The 19,365-nt window shown below is 46.5% G+C and overlaps 1 protein-coding gene across 2 annotated transcripts; it reads left to right on the top strand.

The window, feature by feature from the left end:
- The first annotated feature begins 257 nt into the window (after window positions 1-257).
- MAPK1IP1L (mitogen-activated protein kinase 1 interacting protein 1 like) lies at window positions 258-11,991 on the top strand. 2 transcript variants are annotated; one of them, XR_014228762.1, is made up of 5 exons: window positions 258-340; window positions 7,606-7,633; window positions 8,178-8,891; window positions 9,355-9,494; window positions 9,782-11,991. XR_014228762.1 is itself a non-coding variant. In XM_082317607.1 (4 exons), the coding sequence occupies exons 2-4, from the start codon at window positions 7,610-7,612 to the stop codon at window positions 9,364-9,366; spliced, it is 750 nt and encodes a 249-aa protein (XP_082173733.1). In that variant the 5' UTR covers window positions 258-340; window positions 7,606-7,609; the 3' UTR covers window positions 9,367-11,991. The 2 variants fall into 2 exon arrangements, 1 of the variants encoding a protein (XP_082173733.1); XM_082317607.1 differs by having other exon boundaries at window positions 9,355-11,991.
- The last annotated feature ends 7,374 nt before the right edge of the window (window positions 11,992-19,365 follow it).

Genomic DNA, 19,365 nt, shown 5'->3' on the forward strand with positions numbered 1-19,365 from the left:
GCGGCGGAACGATCGTTTCCCGCCGTTCCCCACCCTCGGGAGGCGCCGGCCGGATCCTGTCAGCGCCGCAGCCTCCCCTCGGCGCGCGGGGGCGGGAAAGCACCACGTGACCGCGGCGGCGGCGGTGTTGTTGTCACGTGGCGGGCGGTGTCACGGTGTGGGCGGGGAAGGGGCCAAGGGGGGTGGGGCCAAGCGCGTGACCTTCCGGGCGGTGGGGAGGCGGGGCGTGTGACGCAGTTCCGCTTCCGCCTTGGGCGTCGGGGTGGCGGTGGTGCTGCGGGCCGCCGCCTGCTGCCTCGCTCCCTCCCGGCCTGCGCCGCGCCGCGCCTCTCCCGCCCAGGTACCCGCCGCCGTCTGCCGCCCGCCCGGCCCCTCCGCCAGCGGGAGGGAGGGCCCGACCGGGGAGAAGGGAGGGGCTTCCATCCCACACCGCGCCCGGGGACCGCCGGGCCGCAGCTGGCTCTTCCCCCCCTCAGACCCCCGGGAGAGGCGGGCGGGGAGGTGCCGCCGCCTCTCCCAGCCCCGACGAGCTGCGGAGGGTGGGGGGGCACCGGCGGGTCGTTGGCCTCGAGTGAGTGGTAGAAGCCAGCCTCCCCCGCCCGGAGACCCGCCGCCCGGGGAGGGCGTAGCGCCTCGGGGTGCCGGTGGCGGCCTAATGGCTGCTGCCGCTTTCGGCTGCGGGGGGGCGGCTTTGCTGGTCTCTGCGAAGCCAAGGAGGTTCATTGGTAGCGGATCCTGCTTTACTCTGCGTAACGGTGGTAGCTGCTGTGTCTCGGCTGGTAAAATATCTTCTCGGCTTGTATTTATGGTCGTAATCTATAAATGACTATAGAAGTGCATGCAGATTGCATATAAATGACTGTTTAACTCAAAGGTTCTTCACTAAAGAAGGTCTCCAGCAAGTCAATTTTTCATAGTTTATGAAAAGCTGGTTTCATGTTATCCAATGTTAACATACATCAGGTAGCTGACTTACTGGGAAAGCTGGCGCTGTGTGGTAGCAAAGGGCACGCTGCGTGGAGAGAGGACTACTTATCTGACAGGTTTTATCTCTGAGCGAGAACTCCTTTCTAGGTGTATTCCGTGGAAAACAGTGCTGATCTGGTGCTGGTCAGCCTTATGGTCAGTGGATGTAAGAACAAAGGCAGGGCTTTTGGTTTTGTTTTTTAAACAAAACTGACACGCCCTGAAACCACCCTCTCTGAGACCTGTGGAGACCAGTGGCTGATGCAAAAATTGGTGGTAAATATCAAGCCAGTCCTAGAAAGTACTTTTGATATTCTTGAAACTTGAGTTCATTCAAATACACCTTAACAGTGCCAAATCAAGATGTGAAAGATGCCAGCTGTACCCATGCAGTGCGATTGTATCCTGAAAAGCAGTTATCCTGGAAAAGAGCCTTTGTAAAGGAGCAGAAGGGTGCATGGTTTTGTTTGTCGCTGTTGAGGCTAGAACTGGAACATGACACAAAGGTTTTGATGTTTTTATTGGGGACACACCCCCTGCAAAAACCCTGCAGTGAAGATGTTTGATAGTCACTCGTACTCAGGGTCAGTGTGTTTATGTCATCCAAAGCAAATAAAAATAATGAAGCTGATAATTCCTGAGTATATAGCTTTGGTGGGAGGAGAACACAGGTATTCTTTAAATAGCTTTTACAGCCAGTTCAGGAAGATTTCTGAAGAATTGATCATTGGAAGCTAAAGCTATAAGTGAGAAATAAAGCATGCTTTTAAAAATGAGGATGATGTGATGAGAGAATGGGCTCCGTAGCTGCCTCTAAACTTTCTCGAGAGCTATGGGAGAAATGTTTTAATTATTCTGAGCTGCTGGACTAATACATCTTTTGCAAGATTCACAGGGTGGGATGGTGTGGACAGGAGTAATCTTTGTCAGTGGAAATTTGCTGTTCTCCACTGGTTTTGTACCACAGCTGGCACACAAACAAGCCATCGCAGGAGTGATATATGTTTGCCGGGTTTGGAACCATCTGCTTGTGGTGCGGTGACCATCTGAAGTGATTAGGTCTGGTCTTGGTGGGGACGCAGCTGTGAATCTGAATGGCCTGTCATGGGTGGGAAACTGAAACAGATTACAGTTCCTTATGGCTTGATATTTTGCAGGCCTTGGGATCTGATAAGACCTCTATTTTGAAGAACTGTTTTTTCTGCTAGTCGATAAATTATAGCGAATGCACTAATATGCATCGTTTTGGTTGTTGCCCTTAATTAAATGTGTCCGGAAAATATGAAAACTGAAAATCTGAAAACTAAAAATCTGACTTACCTCCTTTTTTCTGTCAAGACAGACAGATCTGTCAAGATCACCGAATCTCAAGTAGCTACTAGTGATTTAACTGTTGTTTTTTTTTTTTCCCCCGTCAGTCTGTTTACCAATTGTCTTTATTCTCCCAGTGGATAAATGTGCAGGTCAGACTAAACGATTGCACAGTGCGCAAGGACATCAGTGCAACTGCTGAGAAGGCATGAAAGATAGAGAAAGGCCAGCTATAAAATGTTGACGCTTAATGCCTGAAGGTAGAAGCTGCAGAAATTTGCATATTTTAGAAAACATTTAGAAGCTGTCAAAGATTTGGTCTCTCTTCCATTTTATCTGTATAGCTATGTTGGGTAGTTGTACTTATGTGGGCAGAAATCTTGTTGTAGATGAGGTTATGCTGGTAGGTATTAGTCATGTTACAGTGACAAAAGAACCTCTTTGCTGATAGAGCCATGCCACCCAGTGGAAATGCAGCAGAGCCTGTTGCATCTAGAAAGCATTTTTCTGTGTTTGAAAGATGATCTTGGAGACAGGAACTAAATCTGGCACATCGAGTGTTCGAAAAATGTCATACAACTCAAAAGAAAAAAAAAATATGAACGCAGTTGATGCTTCCTTTTGGATAGCTTTAGTAAAAGAAAGAAAAAGTGGTTTGGACAGCTCTTTCTAACGGGGGTCTCTAGGGACTGGTGAATGGATAAAAGCCAGGAAAGGCAAGAGCATGGGAAAAATGCTACTACATCCATCCGTTTCACTTGGGCTGGATGTGATCAGAGAGGGTTTAGAGCTTAAAAAACCACGGTGGAGCTGTTTTATTGTGGAAGCTGGTGGATGTAGTATCTCACACGTAGCACCACACTTCCAGAAATGGGATTTTCACAGACCTCTCTGAAAATAACCACTTGGTCTGGAACGCTGTTGGCAGAATTAGCGTACCGTTGCTGTGTCAGAGAGCTTCTCAACCTTCTTCCAGCCTGCCCTGCGGAGCCTGGGCAGGCTTGCTTGTCTCACCTACCCGCTGTTAATTCTCCAGAGCAGTTCGTGGGTGTCTGGGAGGCCTTGGACTGTGGTCTGAAGATTTTGCTGTGTATGGTTTCTGGGTAGGTGTGCTGGAAGTCCTCCATTCCCTCCCATCGCTCTTCAGGATAAAGGATGAGAGACATTCTGCTCCTGATGCCTTTTTTTGCAGACGTCGGTCATTTCTCTCTTTCCATCGCTTTAGTTTCGCGCTTCTGGCCATATGTGTTCTCAGAGGTGGCTGAGAAATGGTGCCCTGACCAGCCGATCTGGAGCTGGCAGGCTCCGCGCTTCTGGAAAGCGGGGGATGTTTCCAGGGGCGGCGGCCTTCAGAAAACAAAGGAAATCTTATCTTACAGCACAGTGGATGCGAGCAGGACTTCAATTTGAACGCTGCCAGTTCCGTAGTCTCTCTACTCCCTGCCAAATTACTTAAACTCCTGAACCCTCCTTCTTCCACTCACTCTTTCTTCCCCCCAACTCCAGGAAAGAATAATTTGAAGAAGAGTTTAAATGTGGGAAAACAGACGTCTGTTACATGAATCAGCTTTTCTCTGCTCATACCAGTGCTTGTGCAGTGCTCTTCTAGGGAAGCTTCAAGAGAAAATGGGAGTCCGTTTGTTAACTCTACCGCCTCTAAAAATCTAGTCAAAGCGCTATTCAGTACATTTTTCCAAAATCTTGAGCCCACCTGTGACCAGTGGGGACTTTAAAATGAAGTTACTTGGAGGTCTTCTGCCTGACAGTGTCTCTGAGTCTAATTTGTGAGCATGTGAATGCCTTGGGCAATACTTTTACAAATGTAATTGATATTTCTGGAAGGTTTTGATTGAAATTCCTTGTACCGGTGTTGAACAACTTGAATGGAATATAGGTTCTAGATTTAAGTATAAATTAGTTCATATGTTGTCTGAATGTGTCTAACAGTAATTTCAGTTTCTTTTTTATTAAATGAAGGTGGCAGTACCCAGATTAAATGTATGTTTAAAAAACGTCCCCGAAGTAGGCCATCCTGTCTGCAAGAGGATCCTTGACATGCTTGGCATTGACTCAGTTATGCCAAATGTTGCCAACAAATGTTGCTCTAGTCTGCTTGCCAAAATAAAAAAACCACTAAATCTCATTATAAGCTATGCTTAACTACACTTTTTTTTCGTAAGTCATGTAGCAGAATTGTTTCCTTAATTTTCATGGCACAGAAATATTATGGAATTATCTGCTGACAAATATTGAGGATGTTTGTTGATGTTTTGGATGCAGGCCTGTTTCAACTGTATTCATCCACTGCTTTGACTTGCATTTACTATTCTCTGTCACTCTTGTGACAGATCATGGTATTTTCTTTTGAGCTCTCTATTAGGTTTGTTTCCTCTCTTCCTTGTCTCCCTTGCAGCATATGTTCTAACGTCTTCTGTGAGCTTTTTTTCAATGTCTTGTAGATCTGTTTTTCAGTTGGTCTTATCCCATCTCTCCATCTGCCTAAAGAAAGGATGATTCTCTTGGCCTGTTTTGGGGTTGCTTTTTGCTAACCTGTTTGGGTTTTTTTTTTTTGCTTATGAATACATTTACATGTACACTTATGTAGAAGCTTATTTTTGTACTTGTCTCTAATTGTTTTTCTATATTTTGTGGGTTATATTAAATAGCTTCTGTGTCTGTATAGGTAAATTGAACTACAGTGCCACTAAAAAGCACATACCAACTTCTGGTCATTATTGAGCATGGTTCATTGCAACAACTAATGAACTCTTAAGATAAGAGCTATCTGTTGAAGAGAAATTGAGCTTTTTCTGGTAGATGTCCCTTGAACAGCTGAGCTATTAGTAACAGGAGCAGAAACTACTTTCCTCATGTAGTTCAGTTGGTTTCTCAGCTTTAAGCAAATGGTGATAGGGCGTGGATCTGAACAGCGTGCCTCGTCTGATACAAGGGTGCAGGTATTTGTACCCGCTTGAGGGAACTACTGCTGTTATAAGCCAATGTTGGAGCTTTAACAAACCTTTGGATCCATGCAGTTAGGCAACAACTTCCACCAGGGTGCAACTTGGTGGATAGGCATTTCTTTGAAGGTTTATTTAAATTATTAGGCATTTCTTTGAAGGTTTATTTAAATTATTAGGCATTTCTTTGAAGGTTTATTTAAATTATTAGGTGTAACTTGAGAAGTTCACTGTGTTTCCGCAGGGGTCTGGGTTGCTTGGTGTGGTCATAAATAATGTGGGAAATGAGATGAGCAGTGTCTTGTTGATATGAAGCCATTCAGGAAAGTAAGGATTAGGTAATAAAGTGGCAGATATAATTCAATGTCAATAAATCTGATGTAATTCAGAGTAGATAAATGTAGAGTGGTGCATATAATTTCATACATAAAATGATGGACTGACCCTTACCACTGAGGAATGAAGTATTGCCACAAAAGTGTCAGTTCTGTAGTGATCAAAAAGCAGATGAAACATTAAGAAGTGTTAGGAAGGAAATAGAGGACAAACCAGAACATAATTATGAAACTGTATAAATCAACGGCTATCCCACATCTTGAATTCTGTGTGGCTCTTTCGTGTCATTCATCTCAAAAGATACAAAAGAATTGGAGAAGCCTCAAAGAGAGGCAGTGAGAATAATCAACGGTATGGAATAGCTGCTGCACAAGGGTCAATGAAATAAGCTGGAGCTCAGCCTGGAGGAGAAACGGCTAAAAGAAAATGGTAAAAATCTCTGAAATAATGAGCAGCATGGGCAGAGTGGATAAGAATAGATTTACCAATTTCCTCAGCTGCACAAATGAAGGAGCAACAGCTGAATCTAGTGAGATCCAGGTTTAGGACAAAGGAAAAGGTGCCTTTTTGTGTAACAAATAGCAGCCCTTTGGAGTTCCTCACTAATGGATATTGTGGGTACAAGCAGGGAAACTAGACGTGTTTGTGGAGAAGAAATTCTTTGAGGGTTGTTATTCCATAGAAATTGCCTATAATTTAGGAAGTAGCGTGGAATCATTGAAGTATTGGGGTGTCGTCCCCGTTTTTGTTCTTCCCTACTGTCATTGCTGAAGATAAAATGGCATGCTGAGCTAAACAGCCTCTTGTTCTGATCCAGTCCTGTCCTAAGATGAGGAAATTGTGTAGATAGTAATAAACTTGCGATACAGTTTCAGAGAAGACTCTAGTGTATATGTGCATTATTTGCATTATGTAATTTATAGTCTAATGGAGCTTATAAACGGATGTGTCGTAGGCTGTCTGTACAAACCTTCGTCCCTGAGACCAGTCTCTGTGTTAAAAGTCAGGTTTTCACCATCAACAAGGAAAAACAAGGATTGTTTTTTGTGTGAGTCAACTTGGCAGTAGTATTTGTACTCTTGACTTATATTTTGCATTTTTCCTCCTCTTATGTTCCTCTCTATCCTACAGTCTCCCCTAAAACCACCTATTTCACCTGCTCTTGGTCATCCTTTCAAGAGTTCTTCACCTCTAGTCAGTATTTGTTGTCAGTGAGTCAAACTGAACATAACTTCAGGTTTGTGGCAGCCGCCCTTTTGTGTGGCTAGTAAAGATTGACGAAGCCAGTCAGTTTTCATTGTGGTGAAGCTCTGGAAAGCTCTAAGTGCGGTAGTGGCCTTCATGAAAAGATAGCACATGACTCACCGGTCCCTATTTTCAATGTTTCTTGTAATGTTGAGAGGTTAGGAGACAGGTGTGCATTAATGACACCTTTGCCATATCTACTTTCAGTTAAGGCGAGCTAGCTGGAGTCAGTGAATGTAAACAAGAGCATCCACTACCTTTAGTATGTTCTGAAATAATCGGAGGATAAAGCATCAGCAAACTATAGTTCTTTTGTTTCTGACAATAAGATCTGCATGGGGGTTTAATCACGTTTTGGTTTAGGTGCATTAACTTTACCTGCAAGCAGCCTGCCATAACTCTTCTGAGTCCCAGTTTAGAAAAGACCTTGAATACTTCACAGGCATCACTGTCTGGGTAGGCTGCCTACTCGGTATGAATATTTGAAATATTTTTTCTTAGCGTTATGTGACCCATTTACATTATGTGTCGGTCCTGTCTGAGATGAGGCAGGTCGAGGCTGAAGACTTTCCTCATCATCAGAACTTTTATCAAGAGGAACGTATTTGGGTAGCACGTATCTGTATGGGCCAGAGTCGCTAAAACAAAGCCACCGCTAAGAAGCGTTACCAGTTCTGCACTTACTGTGGTTTGAATGAGGCAAATGTAGAGTTTGTCTCATGAACTCTTGCTTGAAATAGTTTTATTATTTTCAACAAATTTCACTTTATCTTACCTTACTTTTCAGCAAAATGTCTGGAACTGATGATTTTTCGGTAAGTAACAGTTTTTCTTTCCTGAAGATCAGCCAGTTGTGTTACTTCATTCTAAAAGTTGACATACTTTTTCAAGAAGAAGGGGAGCTTGCAGTTGAGAGGCGATTTCCTCTATTGCAGTTGTGGTGTTTTCCTTTTGGGTAGATGTAGCAATCTGTGGACTAAACATACGAAGCTGCTAGGTGCCTCGTGGGTTCTTTTTTGCTGTGATATTAACACAGGAGTTGTGTTTTAATAGTGTCAGAATAGCTCTAATGGGAATCTACGAAAATCTTTTCTTTCTGGATTTGCGCTGAAATTGCTTATTGCTATGTGTGGTAGGTCGCCTTTTATCTTTGGTTTTCTAACTGCAGCATTTCAGAATGCCTCTTCTACCTTAATGATAGAAGCCGCACAAAAATGAATGTAATCATCTGTGCGCAGCAGCAAAGAGCTCTCTTCCTCCCATTTTTGGCAACTGAAACATGTACATGTAGAGGGTGAATGTCTGCAACTAGGAAGTCCAGTAGACATTTTACATTCTCACTGATGCTTTATCTTTTAGTTGGCAGATGCTTTACCAGATCAGTCGCCTGCTAAAACCTCCAAAGTGAGCAGTACAAAACCTGGTCAACAGCCTGGTCAGCCACCGCAGGGTTGGCCAGCTTCAAATCCTTGGAACAACCCAAGCGCTCCCCCTACGGCGCCAACCGGACTGCCACCAAGTACGTCCGCTTCCAGCGTGCCATTCGGACCTCCACCAACAGGAATGTATCCTTCAATGCCCCCTGGACCGCCTGCTCCATTTCCTCCTCCTCCTACTGGACCCGCTTGCCCTCCTCCTGGTGGTCCATATCCACCCCCAACTGTGCCAGGTCCTGTCCCACCAGGGCAATATCCTCCACCAAATATGCCCTTTCCAGAGCTTCCACGACCTTATGGTGGTCCAACAGAGCCAGCTGCGCCTCCTGCTCCTGTTGGGCCATGGGGATCCATGCCCTCTGGAGCATGGGGACCAACAATGGGAGGGCAGTATCCTGCACCTAGCATGCCATATCCACCCCCAGGGCCATATTCCGCTCCTACCCAGACTCCAGGGGCTGCGCCAACAGTACCATGGGGTACGGTCCCACCTGGAACATGGGGACCTTCACCGCCAGGTCCGTTTCCTCCACCCACAGGATCATATCCAGCTCCAGGACTATATCCTACGCCCCCTAATCCTTTTCAAGTGCCATCTGGTCCTGCTGGTGCTCCATCAATGCCTGGTGGTCCCCATGTGAGTATTTAATTTTGGTCTTGAGTTACTCTAAAATGTTATGCTTTTAAGTGCGGAAATTCGGTAGCGTAAGACCTGTTAGCGCAGGTAAGGAATTTCAGCACGTCTGTCTTATTTCTGTAGTCAGTGGCATAATAGCCAACTTCTTCTTAAATGCTTAACTAAATATACTAGAATAGTGACATTATATCAAGTTGGAGTGTGTCTAAGCATCACATTATAGCAGTCTTCCACTTCTTGGAAAGCCTGCTCTAAAAGGCAAAAAAGGGGGGAAAGCCTCGTAATGATTTCTGAAAGAGAAAATAGTCTAGTCTCTGTAACGTAGAGAGATTGCTTCTAGGGCACACAGGGAGGGAGCAACAAATTAGAAGGATGAATTTGGTTTTAGTTATGAATTTTTGTAACTGTGAATTACCTGCTTTGTGAAAAGCCTGTATTGACCATGAATTATTGTCTCTTGCAGCCTTACCGTTGAATACATTCTGGGCAACAAAATACTGTAGCTTTCCACCTTCATCCACTACTTACAGAGATTTTTACAGTTTTTGTTTCAGTAACGTTTGGGGCTATGAAGAATACTTGCCTCTTGTATGTGCATTTGAGGTATGAAGGAGCAGTTTGCATAAATTTACCTTGCTCATATGCTGGCATAATTGTTTGGTTTAATAAAATGAATTACGAAGAGCAGAAATAAAACTAACATCTGTGGTTCTTATGTTGGCAAGTGTTCCTTGGAAAAATGGGGAGTTGCCAAGTAAGGATTATAAAGAATCAGGCCCAAGGACTTGAAAAAATGTTAATTCTTAAATTTCCATGAATGCTTTAAGTCTTGTTGCCAGACTTGTGCTGGTCACTGAATGGATGGATAGTCATATTTTGTCTATTTTCAGGTTATTCTAAAATGTCAATAAAAAGCGTTTCAAGATTTTTGTCAAGAAATCTAATTTTTGAACATGCTACAGTAATTCAAACTAAAGAGACAGAGCATGTGAACTTGAAGGTTTTCTCAGCATTTTGTATATACTCAAAACAATTGCTCAGTCTGGGACTACAGAAGAGAAGATACGCAGTTGAAATACTCGGTCTGACTTGTCGGCACACTGTTCGTGTTCACAAACAGGCGTTTATGTGCAAATTAACCTGGATGTGCAGTTAACTTTGAATCAACAAATGTGAGTTTTATGCATGCAAATGAGGACATCATTTTGCCAGTTCTCATTCTGTGGTGGTTGGAAGTTTGGCTTGGTCTATGTAAAGAGAAGCTGATTCCCACTTAGGTAAGGTACTTCCCTATTTCTAACCTGGGTTCTAGTCATTTAAAATTTGACTTAGCTGCTGAGTCGTGTAAACTCGGCAGGCTTTTTCAGAGTCCCTAGAAACTGAACTTGAGCTTAAAAGATCAAAAAACCCGACCTGACAATTCCCTTCCCGGCGGTTTTTGGCATGGCATTTAGTTCTATCAGCTACAAAGATCCTTATTGCCGCAGTTGAGAACGAGGGGGTCTCATCAGGGCTCCGCTGAATGTTGGAATGGGGAGAAGTCCTCCGTTCTCAGCTGGGTGTCCGCATACCTCACTGAGTAAGTGTAACTTGGGAGTAACTGAACGTCTGGGAGCCTCTGCGCTGCTGCGTAGCTGTCCCCCCTCTGAGGGGGCACTGCAGTACGTTTTCATATTCTTGCCATATCTGCGCAAAGAGCGTGGAAGGGGTTTGCTGCGATGCTGGCTCAGCGTTACCGAGACACGCAGCCACGCGTCGGTGAGGAGTCCTGGCACTCTTTGTGGTACTTCATAGCCTAGACTTTGACCACGGACGGTTTGTTTCATCCCCAGTTGGGGATGTCCTAACTTAGCCTCTGTAGGTAGAATTAGGAACAAATTTTGCTTAACATAGTAGCTCATTAGGAAGTCTTTGTATCATGGAACTGTGAAAGCGAGTTAATTCTCTTCCAGTACCTTATCGTGGCTTCCTGCATGCATGTGATGGACTTCTTAAAAACAAATGGGGTGACCTGGTGGCGATGCTTGTTAGTCGTCTTAGCCCTTACGGCAAAGCCCTGCAATATTTTTGCAGAAGAAAGCGGTCAGCTTCGCTGTGGCTGTGTTAATCTAATGTCATGAAAGCTAATAGCAAAGGTATGTGTATTTTTTGTTTTAGGAAGATGATACTGGAGCTGAACAAAAATACTTAACATTTCAGCTTAAAACCTAGCAGCTGTAACCCTAGAAATAGCGACCAAAAGTGCAAGTCTTCACGAACCTTAAACAAGCCCCACTTGCCCCCCAACCAGACTTGGCTTAGATCTTGGCAAGACTAATTAAAAATCAACATAAAAGAACATTGACTGCATTTGCTCAAGTGCTTTTTTGATACCTGCAGCCTTAGAACATAAACCAATGTAATGAAAAAACATTTATTCCAAATGAACGGATCATGCAGTAGCAGTACTCCCGTCGGAAATTGCACTGGCCATGTGTTTTTGCAGGGAATGGGAAGAGGTAGGAAAGGATAAAGCAAACGTAGCAAGTAATGATTTTTGGAAAGGGGATTTGTAAAAGTAACTAGACTTCTAGGTTCTTCCTGAAATAGGCAGGATTTATTACTGGAACATTTAGGCTAAAATTCAGTATATATGGGATGTTTTTCAATGTATATTCGTATTTCTTGAGGTCATGAAAACTGTTTCATAACCCCTTTGTTTTTGTGAGCAAAGTTCTTTGCATAGCAGTGAAAAGGGTATACCTGTTAATCTATTGTGTAAAAACTCAAGTTGTCACTATATACCGTGTAGTAACTTTATCACATGTTATGTCAAGTGTGAGCAACTTCTGGCCTGAAGCTTTTGCAATGGAATTTGTACATTTCTATGCATCATTTGAGTTAAATTGCTGAGAAGTTCGTTTTGACTTGTGCTTTGAGATCGACATACTGCATTTGTTTACAATATGAAATATAAGCAATCACATCTTTAAAGTATAGATTATCACCTGCTGCTGTATTTTCTTTAGATGAAACAAATATTGCTGTATGATAGTGAGAAGCTATAAATACAGGATTTGATATTTTTTTGAAAATGCTGTCACTTTTGTATAAGATTAGACATTAAACGTATTTTCAAGACTGTCGTGTTCACTGTTTTTCAATTACTGCTTTTGACATGCTTGTGTAGACTTTTGCCTTGAATGAATAGTAAAAATAGGACGTCCTTGATTTGCAAAGACTGAATATAAAATCAGAATTACTTGACTTCTGTGAGTGTTTTTCCTCTTCCTTTTGTGATTTTTGCAGCCTGTGCATAAGGCGTATCAAGTGCGGATGCGACCATTGCTGTATGTAGCACGTCAGCCTCAGGTATTGCCTGTTCACAAACTGCCCTGTTAATTAAGAGAAAAAAGATCTGATCTTTCTTGTTCTAGAGGAGGAACGGGACTTATTTTTTTTTTACCTGTGAAGAGCGTGGTGTGGATTTTTTTCCTGGTTCTGAACAATTCCTATGCCAGATTGGCACATGCGGATGTGGTAAGTGACCCACAAACCAGTGTTTTTATATGCTTATCAGGAGTTTGATGGGATAGGGTGGATAACACTAAGAAACTCCAGGGCTTGGCAGCAGCGTGAACTACAAAGTTTGGGCATCGCTCATCACTACATTTACATTCGTTGTATATCATGGCTTGCAGAACGGTTCGCGCTGAGCTGGCCAATGCTGCTGCCTTTGTCCACACCTTCACCCTTTCAGGGAGGTAAAAACAGCGGCAATGACCAGTAAAGAGTGGAAACAAAAATATTTATCCCCTTTAAGGCTTAGAAAACAAGCTCTTCTTAGACTGTGCACTGAATGTAAGCCTTACATCTGTGAATGGAACAATACAACGTGTGGCCGGTGCTTTATCTTAACAGCGTTCGGCTATGGGATTGTCCGCTCCTCCCGATTCCTCAAATGAATTGTCTTTTGCATTGGCAAAGGTGAAGAGACGGGTATGCCCATCCAATTACGTTAATGGCTTACTGCCCTGCAGACCCAAAAAACTTTAATTGAATTTTTGGGGAGCATCTGACAAGTGATACTTACCTACATAATTCTTAGGGGAGTAGTTAGTTTTGAAAAACTCTTCCGGGGGTCTTGCAAAGTGGCGAGTGTGCGCATGGTGAGATCCACGACGTAGGATGTGTGGGCTCTGGTCTGCTGTCGTGAAGGCAGACGCCTAAACTCTCCCCAGGCAAGTTCAGGCCCGTTTGTGCCCGCGGGCTTTGATTCACTGACCAGCCTGTTTAAAACTGCCTCCAGGCTGTCCAACGGGCGGGACGTTGATCCAAGGTTGTCTGTGTAGCGAGAGCCCTTAGGACAAAACTTTGCACGTGCGTTTTTTCTTAATAGTGGCTTTCCTATTTCTGAAGTTAAGCACAAAATTCCGATTATTAGAATGCAGTTCCATACACTCCCAACAGCCATTATTCAGCAGGCACATAAGAGATTACTATGTTAAGTGTCATCTGGCAAATTAAGAAATTCGAGTTTCGACTTTAAGCTTCTCATCAACGAGTACCTGCTGCAAGATGAAGTGTCGCTGCGTTACCCAACGTGGTGGGCCTGCCCCGGAGACGTCTGGAGAAGGATCGCGAGCGGGCTGGGATGGGGACGTGCTCCGTGGGTGGATACAGGCGTCTGTGGCCTGGGGAGCGGGGAGCTCTGCGCTGGCTGCCTGGGCTCCAGCCGGGAGTCGCCGGTACCTGGGTGTTCGTGACGCTTGTGCGCGGGCAGGGCTGGCAGCACCGCAGGTCACGGGGTGATGAGGGGGATAACGGCCAGGCAGACGTGATGTCTGCGTGCTTCGCTTCGGCCTGGGTCCGGTTTTCCCAAATACATTTTTGAGGTAGTTGTAGCGGGAGGATCAACTATAACTTTTCCTTTGCCCTCACAATTCAGCAGAATTTGAGTTAACTTGATCTAAAAATGTGCACGCACCCATCGAGCTGATAACAGCAAGGTCAAACTTTCTTTTTTTTGGTCACTCTTGCCTGCAGAATCTCTCGGGTACGTGGGAAATCCAACGTTACATCTGCGTGCGCCGAGGCAGTGCGCTGTTGAAAGCGGATACTTCTGTGTCAGAGGTCTGCCCGTTGTTCGAGTTGACTCATTTCATGACAGCGAAGGCAGAAGGCTGGGGACTTTGTATCCTCCGTGCAGCAGATCATAAGTTATAGTAAAGTTAAGTTACAAGTGACACCTAGATAAGGGATAGTCAATGCAATAGTACAAACGCTTCGGTTCTGCATCGCTTTCCAAAGGGTACCCTCCCTGTTAAATGAGGGGTTGAGATAAAACAGCGATACCCGTGTTTCTGTCCCCGCTCTCGTGGCGCTCAGCAGGGAAGGGCCGTGCTGCCCAGGCAGTTGGCACGCCTTCGGCTTTCCTTTCAGTCCTGGGTCTGTTGTCTGCCACAGGATCGTACCTGCTCTTGCCGACTCATGTTCTTGTGGTGATTACAGGAGGGAATTCTTGCAGTGCTTAACCCTTAAACTCTTGCGTCAAGCTGTGCCATCAACCGCCAAAGTTGTTCCGCTTGGCAGTAACGGTGGCTTCAGCATGCTCTCCCTATCTTCTCCTCCTCTGCCACCACCCCAGTTCAACCAGTTAGTTACTTCTCTGATACAATCCCACGTACGTAGAATCGCAGAATGGTTTGGGTGGGAAGGGACCTCTAAAGCCCATCCAGTCCCACCCCCTGCCATGGGCAGGGACATCTTCAGCCAGACCAGGTTGCTCAGAGCCCCGTCCAGCCTGGCCTTGAATGGTTCCAGGGATGGGGCATCTCCCACCTCTCTGGGCAACCTGTGCCAGTGCTTCACCACCCTCATCATGAAAATTTTTTCCCTTGTGTCAGTCTAAATCTCCCCTCCTTTAGTTTAAAACCTTTACCCCTTGTCCTGTCGCAGCCATCTTTCTTGTAGGCCCCCTTTGAGTATTGGAAGGCCTCCATCAGGTCTCCCCGCAGCCTTCTCTTCTCCGGGCTGAACCCCCCCAGCTCTCAGCCGCTCCTCACAGCAGCGCTGAACGGGACCGTGGCCTTGGTGAGGAGACGCTTGTGTCGGGCTGTTTGTCAGCGGGACGAAGCTCGTCCAGCCGAGGAGCTGGAGCACGCGTCCGCCGTACGCGTTTGGTTGCATGCCCTGCAGAGGAACTCGTTTCTCTTGAGCTAGAGAGGGATCCTAGGGAGGATGAGATCTTTAAATTAATAAAGGTTGGATCCTGGGGGGAGGTTGGGTAGAAGTTGGGTGCCCTGCTGTGCCTTGTGCTGTTACGAGCTGTTCCTGAGAGACATTTAGGCTGGAGCTGGCATCCTCGGTGTGAAATGGGAGGAATTATTTATAGTTTAGGTTTAAAGAGGAAAAATTCCTGCGGGTGGTGGAGACCATATTCTAAAGCAAACACCAGCTCGTATTGCTGCAAAACTGGATGATGGCGTGAGTTTAAGCAAGAGAGTCAGACCAGCGATAGGGAGAAAGTTTTCCAGCATGAGGACAGTCAGGCATTGGAGCAGGTTGCCCAAATTGATGCAGTCTCCATCCTTGGAGGGTTCGAAGGCCAGCCTGGGCTGAGCTCAGAGCTGGCCCTGGGCTGAGCAGGGATTAGGAACCTCCCGATGTCCCTTCCCACCAGAATCACCCCATGACTCTAAAGAAATTTGCTGCTCCATGTCTGATTAAAAGCAAACATAGAATTTATCCCTTCTTTAAACAAATTCAGAAGGTGACGAACACTACAGATTTCATTTTCGACTTCTTGGGCTTCCTCTGGCTAATGAATGCAGCGTTGTTCTGGGGTAGGCCTATGGGTTCTGGTGGGAACCCAGTACGTGCTAACGAGGGGTGATCTGTCGGCGTGCGCCGTTTTACAAAGTTGTTAAGGGATAATGAAAAGTAAAACTGTATTACAGTGCCTTTTCACAAGAACATGCTTAATTTGCATGATGTGAAAAGCTTTATATAGTGCTTTATATGATAAAAATTGTTCAAAGGGGTTTTGAAGCCTGTGCTTTCTAATTTGCCTGTATTCCCTTCAGTTACAGGGCAACACCCTCCAGCACAGAGAAGGTGGCAGAATATCCTATTTTAAGTTTGCTTGGAAGTGGGAAGAATTAATGCTTTAATATCCCGGTGCTTGTTCTCGCTGCGTGTTGGGCTGTGTAAAGTTTGTTGGCGCTCCTCAAGGAGACAACATTGGAGCTGATCATCTTGAAAACTTTTTAATACAGGCACTTTGAAGCCTTAGCAGCTTCTGCTTCACGCTTTCGTGTTTGCATTTCAACCTGGATGCTGTCCCCGTTTTCCCGCTCAGAAAGCCGAGCGTGTGCAACGCCGCATAGCCTGCAATATGGGGGTGATCACATGGAATCACAGAACCGTTTAGGTTGGAAAAGACCCTTAAGATCATCGAGTCCAACCGTTAACCCAGCACTGCCAAGCCCACCACTAAACCATGGCCCTCAGCACCACATCTCCCCGGCTTTTAAATCCCCCCAGGGATGGGGACTCAGCCCCTGCCCCGGGCAGCCTGGGCCAGGGCTTCTATGATTCTGTGACCTGGAAAACTCAAAGGAAAAAGTGGAAGGGGAAGGCCGGGCCATTTATTATGTTAGTAAGTATTTACAAGGAAACCCACAAGAAATATAATTTAAAGGATCAATCTGATAAGAATCAGACATTCCTCTGTTAGAAATGTCTTGATTCATCCTACGCTCATCGGCTGCGATAAGGAATAACAGCGTGAGCCCCAGCAGGGACACAGCGATCACGGCTTGCATTATGAGTAAGTTATATGAATTGGCTTGATAACATCTTCCGGAGTTTAATTTACTTCGTGCAGTAACTGATTCTGTAGGAAAGGTTAACAGCACGGTAACGTGCAGGTTGTCCCAGTCAAATAAACCTGAAGGCCAGCTTACCGTACCGTACAGCAGTAGGTCCGAGCTGCCGCTGCCGTCCCCAGCTGGATGCTCGCCTGCTGCTCTGTACCGGCTGTCAGCGTAAGTAGCTGCTAAAAAGAGAGCTGCTGTGGAGTGACACCGAGCAAAAACCGCTCTCGGGGGTTCAAATTAAAATCAGATGCTGGAAAAACGAGCCCACGGCTGCTGTGTAAAAGCAAAGCCCTCTGGTTTTTGGCTGTCGGAGCTGGGAGCTGCGCATCCAGCGTCCCGCTGCCATCAGAGGGCAGCGGTGCTGCTCCCAGCCCTCCCGGCCGGGCAAGGCCGGCTCTGCTACTGCTTATTTTTAGCATTGAACTTGATAAAACCAGGGGAAAACCAGCGACACTGAATGACTTACAGTGCTGTTTGGGAGATGGCGTTAGAAGTTGCATCGTTGCGCAGACTCGTATTAAGCTGCGCTTGGTTTGACGTGTGCGGGGCGAAGACAAGCGCGCTGCGCGCGCGGGGTCGGTCGGAGCCCTCCTTAGCGTAAGGTTTCACAGGAGAGCCAATTCCCCCGCTCTGCAAAAATCTGGTATCAAAAGCAGCGCAGCAAAGAAGGAAAGCCTGCTAACCTGCCCGGGACTCACAAATCTCCTCCCTTTCCCATCTCTTCTGTCTCCTGAGCTACGGTAAAAGCCACAAATTGCCATTGTAATGAAGGTCCGAATTCATCAGGGGGGTTGGTATTGCAGCTGCCTTTCTGCTGGACCTGGCTGAGCTGTCCTGCCTTTCTTTGGCCTTCACGGCTCCTTTCCCACCCCGTACGTTCAGTGCGGTGTCACACGGGGCTTTTGCTCTCCTTCTGGAGCACCTTGCCCGTGGCAAAGCTGTGCCTGGGCCAGCTGGGGGCAAGAAGCCGCCGGGGCCAGGTTGGCTGGGTGAGCCCTCCCCGGGCCGCCCAGATCTCCTGGTGCTACACCCGAAGGGACGACAGGCTCCCGCCTTGGCTTCGGCAGGGGTAGGCTTGAACCGCTCCCCCGCTCCCGCAGCACAGCGCTCTTCCTTTCGGCTTTTCAGGCTGGATTAGATTTCTGTAAGGTTCTGCGTGTTTGGGTGAGCACGGCCAAGAAAAGCACCGGGACCTCCTCTTTTTGGTGGCAAGAAGCCATGGGGGTCTTTCACCCCATCTGCACGGGTATTTGGGATCGCTGTGGGGATTTCCCCTCCAGTTATTTAATAACATATTAGGATGAAGGACCTTCCTTAAGGCCCCCCGGGCAGACCTTGCTGCGGCGGCAGAGGTAGTTGCTCTTAAGTTCAAAGCCAGTGAGGTTTTGAGGACTTTTGGAGATCTCTATTGACACAAATTGCTGCAAGACTCGTTTAGCGCTCGGAAAGCAACTTAACGCTCAGATCGGCACGTCAAGCACAAAGTGCTTCTCATTTATTCATCTTTAATAATATAAAAGCTTCAAACTGTGGCATGGTTTTGCTCATCTGCAGCATCAGCATTAGAAGCTGCGCGGAGCTTTCTGGGGGTGGACTTGCCGTTCTCCTGGCACTGACAGAGCAGGAGGGAGCTGGATGAGCTGCAATTTCGCACCGGTACTCCGTTTTCTAGAAGGAAGCTGCAAAAGCAGGAGGTTTGCTTTGTGCCTTGTAAAGAGAGAATAAAAGGGAGCAAGTCCAGACTTGCTCGTCCATGTGAAGCTACATGTAAGCAGCAGGGATGGTGCCGCGAGCATCGATGCTCTTTATCTGCTGCTTTTGCTTTCTTTACCATCAAACTTGAGTTACTGAAGTTCTCACCCTTCTCTGCGTTGAGTTTTTCGCTGGCACTAGAGCAAGGCGATGTTTGGGGGGGCTAATGCAGCCAAGGAAGCTCTTGAGTGAGCCGTCTCCCCGAAAAGGGCTGGAGGAGGAGGAGCGGGGCTGTTGGACGCTCGGCAGGAGGCTCTTCTCAGGAGTCCTGGGAGGACATCGCGTGAGCCTGGCAGGCCACGGAGGAGAGTCCCATTGCCTGCTTTTGCTGCGATGCCCTGTTTTATTGCTGCGGGGAGTCGGCGGTGACTCAGCCGCTGGCAGGCGGGGCTGAAGCTGAAGTGACAGCTCGGGGAGGTGCAACATGGGGCTCCGCAAAGGCATCTGTGGCACCCAGAACCTCATTCCTGCCTCTGAGAAAGGAGGTGACGGTGCTGAGGTTCCCGGTCCCCAGCCTGGGAGGTTGCACGGGGAGGAAGGAGAGATGCTGGTTGAATTTAGCACCCTGGGACTGCGCCGAGCGTGGCCTCGGTGGTAGGTCCGCAGCCCAAAGGTTGCACGTGATGGTTGCTGCCAGCCCCACGCGCGCGTCAGGCCACAGAAATCACGAGACATAAAATGATGCGGATGCGCGTTGTTCTGCTCCGTGAAGGGAAGTGGCTCTCTTGTGCCATCGAGCTTCTTGCCCTCCAGATTGATGTCCTTCCCATTAATTCACCGTCAAGAAGACAAGAGAGAAGCAGCTTTCTATTTATTAATTTCCAAGAAGCAGTTTGAAATTCCTGCTTTAAAGTTATTTATAG

This window comes from Platalea leucorodia, assembly GCF_965183815.1.
Source record: "Platalea leucorodia genome assembly, chromosome: 7".
NCBI lineage: Eukaryota > Metazoa > Chordata > Aves > Pelecaniformes > Threskiornithidae > Platalea > Platalea leucorodia.